The sequence below is a fragment of the Triticum dicoccoides genome, chromosome 7B, assembly GCF_002162155.2.
Source record: "Triticum dicoccoides isolate Atlit2015 ecotype Zavitan chromosome 7B, WEW_v2.0, whole genome shotgun sequence".
Lineage (NCBI taxonomy): Eukaryota > Viridiplantae > Streptophyta > Magnoliopsida > Poales > Poaceae > Triticum > Triticum dicoccoides.
In genome coordinates this window covers 271,591,456-271,597,686 of record NC_041393.1, presented here as the reverse complement: position 1 = coordinate 271,597,686, position 6,231 = coordinate 271,591,456, and the positions used below count along the sequence as shown (strand labels likewise).

At 45.2% G+C, this 6,231-nt stretch overlaps 1 protein-coding gene across 1 annotated transcript; it reads right to left on the bottom strand.

The window, feature by feature from the left end:
- Positions 1-447: 447 nt before the first annotated feature.
- Positions 448-5,967, bottom strand: LOC119336625. The gene is made up of 11 exons (XM_037608673.1): positions 5,736-5,967; positions 5,587-5,658; positions 4,592-4,687; positions 4,429-4,504; positions 4,253-4,339; positions 4,072-4,148; positions 1,850-1,942; positions 1,532-1,669; positions 1,257-1,362; positions 915-1,123; positions 448-827 (listed from the first exon to the last, which is right to left on the bottom strand). Exons 1-11 carry the CDS (start codon positions 5,949-5,951, stop codon positions 759-761), a joined length of 1,239 nt encoding a protein of 412 aa, XP_037464570.1. The 5' UTR covers positions 5,952-5,967; the 3' UTR covers positions 448-758.
- Between the last annotated feature and the right edge of the window lie 264 nt (positions 5,968-6,231).

Sequence of the window (6,231 nt, the reverse complement as noted above, 5' to 3'; positions counted from 1 at the left end):
GCCTTGCAGTCTCTCGTTGCAACACACAGCCATATATGCAGTCTTCATTAATTTTAGAAGTGTTCCGGATATAGGATAAAAAAAGGGGGCGCACATTTCCCTAGAAAACTACTCCCTTCGTCCCACAATATAAAAACGTTTTTGACACTATCCTACAATATAAGAACGTTTTTGACACTATTGTGGGACGGAGGGAGTATTATACAGCCAAATGCTAGAATTCAAAGATATAGCATGCTTAGCTAGAGTCGGCAACTTCATTAGACCAATAGCGCCACAGCCAGGCTAGAATATCGCCCATGATTCATCGATCAGAACAAATATTATGATGCGGATTTTGACCAAAAGATGCAGTATGCTCCCTATTCTCGCAGTACATCTGATTAATCAATTTATATGAAATTTCAACTCAATAAATCATTTAACGTCATATATGAAGACAAAATCTATCCCAATGAATATTCGAGTGGCGAATTTATTCAGATAATGCTTTTTGCAACAATACAATCATGACCGATATTAACAAAATACACCCCACTCGATTATTGTTATTTATTTACGGAAAAACATGAGAAGCCCAAACAGGCAGTGGCAGTACGATTCTAAATGGACAAAGCAACAGTATTTTTATGCTAAACTGGATGAACAGCAAGCCCACACTCACGTTCCTACTGTAAACCCCAGGGTCCAAAGGAAAAACCAAGCATGACTGTTGAAAACCTTCATGTCATCGTGTGAAAATTCATATGTAGCACAAACTAATCAATCTTGACATTTGAATATAGGAGTGTGTCCCTCGTAAGCGGCATGTTCATGAGCAAGCAAATCTGCACAATCAGCACATAGTGTTGTCATAGATTGCATTTCGCCAAAGTTGATCAGTAATAGACAAGACTACAAGAAAGCATGCTCACCCCAATGAGAGTTGAGACGAGAAGGATGATCCCTGTAATCCATGCAAGACTCAATCTAACAAGATATATAGCAGCTATAGAAGCTGTAGCATTAGTTTTAGATGCTTCTGCAAGCCGTCTTGAGATATGCAATGAAGACGGTGCATCGATGATGGATGCCAAGGATGTTGAAGCCTCCTTAGCGGATATTACCAGTCCAACAATTTTTCCTATATTAACACATCATAAATATCGAAACAGAAAAAAAAAATCAACTGTCAATAGTGCTCTGCAAATATAACAAGTGTAATGATTGCAAAGGTCATGTTTCAAGTCAACAATCAACCGCACAAAGTAATTTACCATTATATGCTCCCTGCAATTGATCAAATGCTTTTGTGAGAGCTGTCTGAACTACTTCAGCTCCCTGCTTAACAATTTCTGCGGAACCATATTCATCTTCCAGAGCCTAAATAAACCGGTCAAATTAGTAACTTTATATCACTAACATAGGGGAGTCATGTGCTTATATCAAGGTTATCTGGGCAAGGAAGAGTGACAGGGTCTCTTGAATATTTTGCTGTGCACAGTTAATAAGAATATTCAAATTGCAGCTAAAGATTTATGTTTATAATTACCTTAATGCCCGTGAAGTGGCATACTAATAACTCTGCATGGCTCACGATGCCTCCTGAGAAATCTTCGTGAACCTGAATACCCCTTTTGATGGTTTTAAGAAGGGAGATCAAGCTGGATGCAAATTCAACGTCTGCTTCCTGTGTAGATATGCAAATGCATTTAAATAAATGCCTACAATTTAGTGGTCAATTTTGCACAAACTAGGAAGTGAGCTTATCCGATTTTAACAGAAAAACAATGCATCATCAGAGACGAGTTATGTTCTTTTGAAACCAAATTCATGTTAGTATGCAAATGGATGATGAAGCGATGCTAACCTTAGTGAGGAACAAAGTAAGACTGTTTCCACTCTTCAAGGGAATGTTTAATTTGCTATCAGCTTTCTGATAGGATCCCGCCAACCAGGTTGCCTGCACAAAAATTGTTCTACTTTTAGTTTCTAGATTGTACTCCCTCCCCAATATGTTAGGCGTATTAGGAATTTGCACGAAAATTAGCGCATCGTTTGTTACAGGGGCCGTCGTACAAGGGAGGCATCCCGACTGGAAAAAAAGAGAGGCAGGCACACACATGATCTCCTTTGACCTAGTCTTGATTGACCGATCCAATCCCAAACTCAGATTGCCTCCAACTCGCCCCGCCAATTCTTTCCCGCGCCAGCCGTCAAAACTTCAAATTTGGAAAGCCCCTCAACCATCGATCGTGACTTACAGTGCTCCCCACTAACTTCTCTTTCTTCCCCCTGCTTCTTCCCCGTGCTTCTTCTCCCTCTGCTGTATGCTTTCGTAAAAATGGTGGAAATTGACCTGAATCTGCCACCTAGATGGAATGACAATGGCAATTACACTGGTCCTGTCATTGATCTCAACAATGATCTGCTATGGGCTGACACCTACGAAGGTTAGTTTCCTCACATGGATTTGTTTCTGCCTAGTTATCGATCTGAATGTCTGGAGTACTGTCAATCTCTAATTTTTCAACGATATCTGCATCAACAGACGTTGGCGAGGGAGAAGATTCTGACGATGCTCACAGAAACCACTGTGAAAATCATGCTAGCGGAGAGGCGCACATTGGAGGTGGACACACGTCAAGCCTGCATGTCCGAATCAGCGGCATCGGACGCACACTAGGCCTTGACGGTCGGGGCCATGTTGGTGTGCATGCTGACCGTCGCCTCGTCGGACGTCGTGTTGCTGGACGTTATGTCCCCGGCCATGTCGACGCTGGGCATGGTCGCCGGAGGCTGGCTGGGAAATTGGCATAACTTTCAGCCTGGACAGAGCAACGCCGAGCAGCACATCATTCACGATGGCCACACTGTTCATGGCAGCGACGAGCACGGCAACTCAGATCAGGGGAACAACGCGCATGGCAATGGAGAGTATGGCGAAGGTGAGCATGACACCGGCGGTCATGGTACCGGCGAGAATGGCAACGTCGAGCAGGGCGCCGGAGAACATGGCAACGGCGAAGGAGGTGGCGCAGGTCCGAATAAGTGTACGAAACCTATTCTTTTCATTTGAGGCTTGAGTGCAGCCACGTTTCTTTCAAGCATACATCACTTTTTGATTGTTGTTTTACAGTGTGTTTAAATGATGCATGTAATTCAGGTGCAGAATTGTCTTCCCCGTCGACGTCCAACCTCCATGTCGTCCAGCTGGTCGGGCTAGCTTCCAGCCGGCCGCGTCATGGTTGCCTGTTCCCATCGTACTGGGACGGCCGCGCACGAGACCAGCCTCGCCGGTGGCAAGCTGCACAGCAATGCCATCGTCGGCGGCAAGATGGGCAGCAACTCCTTTGCCGGCGGGAGCCTCGTCGCCAACACCGCCGCCGTTGAGGGGCCTGGCCATGGATTGATGTCTGTGCGAGGTGGGAAAGATCGGAAGGAGAAATGGTGTGTTGGGCGTTCTTCACGCAGGAGAAAATTGCGCGGGAGAGACAAGTGAGGTGGGTCATTCATGGGGAAAAAAATTTGAAGGAGAGGGAGACGAGTGGGTGCTTGTGGGAACTAACCGCAAGAGAGGGTCGTCGACGTATTTTTTTTCTTATTTCCTGAAAACTAGCTATCGTTAGCGACGCTGCAACTGTGCGCCTTACATTATGGAATTGCATGCAGTTCCTAATACGCCTAACATATCAGGAAGGAGGGAGTACTAGTTTCCTCCTAACGAAGTAGTACATCTGTACTATTAAAGGGGAGTTGGGGATTGTGCGTATGTACGTCCAACTCCCCCTACCCTCGATCTCCTCTCCTCCATCTCCTACATTAACTCAATCAAATCTTACCAAAACCTCAACTAAATCAAAAGTTTCCTTGCCTTCCCCTACCCATACCCAAACCAAATCAAATCTTACCAAAACCTCAAACCTCAACTGAATCAAAACTTTCCTTCCCATACCCATACTCAAATCAAATCAAATCTTAGCAAAAGCTAGAATATGATAGGTGTAGGATTTATGTCGAACATGATTGGTATTGAACCACTAGAATATGTATGCCCCCGTTGCAATGCATGGGCAACTAGCTAGTACTTACCAAGTTGGCGAGTTCGTTATCAAGAACATCTAATCCAGAAGATTCATCCGAACGAATGACAATCAATTCATCCTTATCTGCAAGGTACATGATCAATGATACTTATGTGTCAACAAGGCAGATACAGAAGTAGGGGCATCCAAGTTCCAAAAGCAGGGACATGCTCAGGAATTAGTCAGACCTGTAAGCTCTATAGCAGCACTTTTTGCACCATCAATCTTGGTTTTGTAAATACTGCCGGCATCAGATATGAAGCAATCAACATAGTCTGATATACGATCAAGAGAGATAACATTAGTGGCTACATCAAAATGCATGAATAATTATGATAAAATCATTCCCAGCAAATTAACATACCATGGGATCCATCAAGTTGCATCAAGAAAACAGAACGAGGCCTGTCAAATGGGTTTGGGAGTAGCAGCTTGTTTAACTGAAAATCAAGATAGACAAAGGTTGCATAGCTTAGATAGTAGCACGATGCACACAAAGGCTAGCTGAACCACAAAAGTTAAATAACCTTTGCAGAAGAAGGTGCAGGAAGCATAGCAGGTGGTGCAAAACCAAGCAAGACAGAAACAGCTGCAGAAACTTCATCAAGTGACATGGACGTGGCCTGTTGTAGCATGACAAGGCATATCATGAGATCATACTGCCCCGTGGGGGAGGAATGAAATAAAAACGAAAACTAAGGTTGATTTGTCATGGTAACCACCACTGCCTTCACTCTTGAAGCGGCAAGGGGGGGGGGGGCACAGTTAGGTAAAAGCAAGGGTAAAGTGCTATTAGGGCATGTATGGACGCAGGTGCTTGTAGCAAACAAAGCAAAAAACTGCTTCTTGCCATGCAGGTTTAGTAAGGTGCTAATTTTAGGTACCTCTGACTAAATGTTGTTATGCATCTAAGAGCAAGCCTAATAAGATACAGTCAGTAGGCTTTAAGGATTAAAGTATTGTATTTTTGTTGAGTTAGATGGACGCGAGAGAAGAGGGGAGAGAAGGGAAGCGGGCTGTAGATTAACAGCCAGCTGCAGCAAGGCCTCAAAAACATTGCGGAAGTGTAGGGTGGGCCATATATTAATAAAGTAGTAAGTACTTAGTAACTAGCTACTATACGTGTTATCTATTAGGTTGGCTATAGCTGACATGATAATTTCATATAGCCGGTTGTTTGCTATACTATTAAGTATTAACCATACTCTAAGCACCCATGGAGAGTAGGTGCTTAACTTTCTTGTTTGAGAACGAGTAGATGGGATGACATAAATGGCTGGGTAGTTGACGATCTATTACTGGCTTTATTGGCTCTCTTTAAGCCCCGATGTAAATGCATCATATCGCGTTGTAACAGCTAGTATTTGTTTTTTCAATGGTCGTCTGGTATTTGTTACATGTGTAAGCTACGAACTAGAAACTATAATCCGGTATGGATTAGCTGGAAGAGTCGTTTGAACTTGGTGGCACGCAGCAACAGGTTGGTCCGCAGAGAAAGAGAGAGGATAACTGGGGACTGAACCTGGTCCTCTTGCTGATCCCTCAGGTAGCGGTGCGATGCGCCATCGATGAAGGCGGCAGCATCTCCCTGTCTCTGTGGCAGCATACGGATGGAGCCATCGTAAGGGGACGACAGATAAAGGATTTGCTAAGAGAGCAAGAGTTGGGTACCTCAGGGGCGGCGACGACAAAGGAGAAGGCAAGCGCGAGGAGAGGGAGGAAGAGAAGGAGGTGATGGCGAGCCATGGTCGCCGGCGTCGGCTGGAGATCCGGTCGAGCCGCTGGCCAAGATTTGGATCTTCTTTTGAATGCCAGGCCAAGATTTGGATCTTGGTTGTCCCTCTCTCCCCATCCCTCTAGAAAATAGATAGGGGAAGCAAGCTGCATAGACAAGAGAGTCGATTGGTCGAGGAGAGGCAGGACACGACGCGCACGTTCCGACCTGTTAGGCCAACTCCACCGCGCGACCCTACATGTCCGCCCCGTTCGTTTGGGATAAAAGAGACAAAAAAAAAAGGTCCAGCGCGCGGGCGTAAACGGACTTTTGTCCGCTTTGTGTCCGCTTTCGATCCATCCCCGGCCCAAGTTTGCGTCGATTTTGGGGTGAAACGGACAGCGCGCGGACGGGCGGGACGCGCGCACTTGTCCTCCCCTGGCCCGTCTGTCG

What these genes read in the sequence shown, in the direction of transcription:
- LOC119336625 (XM_037608673.1), bottom strand. Translation starts at nt 5,951, where the DNA reads ATGCAGCTTGCTTCCCCTATCTATTTTCTAGAGGGATGGGGAGAGAGG. An exon ending in GCAACTTGATGGATCCCATG is followed by an intron (nt 4,340 to 4,428) that starts GTATGTTAATTT and finishes ATCGTATATCAG; the next exon opens with ACTATGTTGATTGCTTCATA. An exon ending in ATAACGAACTCGCCAACTTG is followed by an intron (nt 1,943 to 4,071) that starts GTAAGTACTAGC and finishes ATTTTTGTGCAG; the next exon opens with GCAACCTGGTTGGCGGGATC.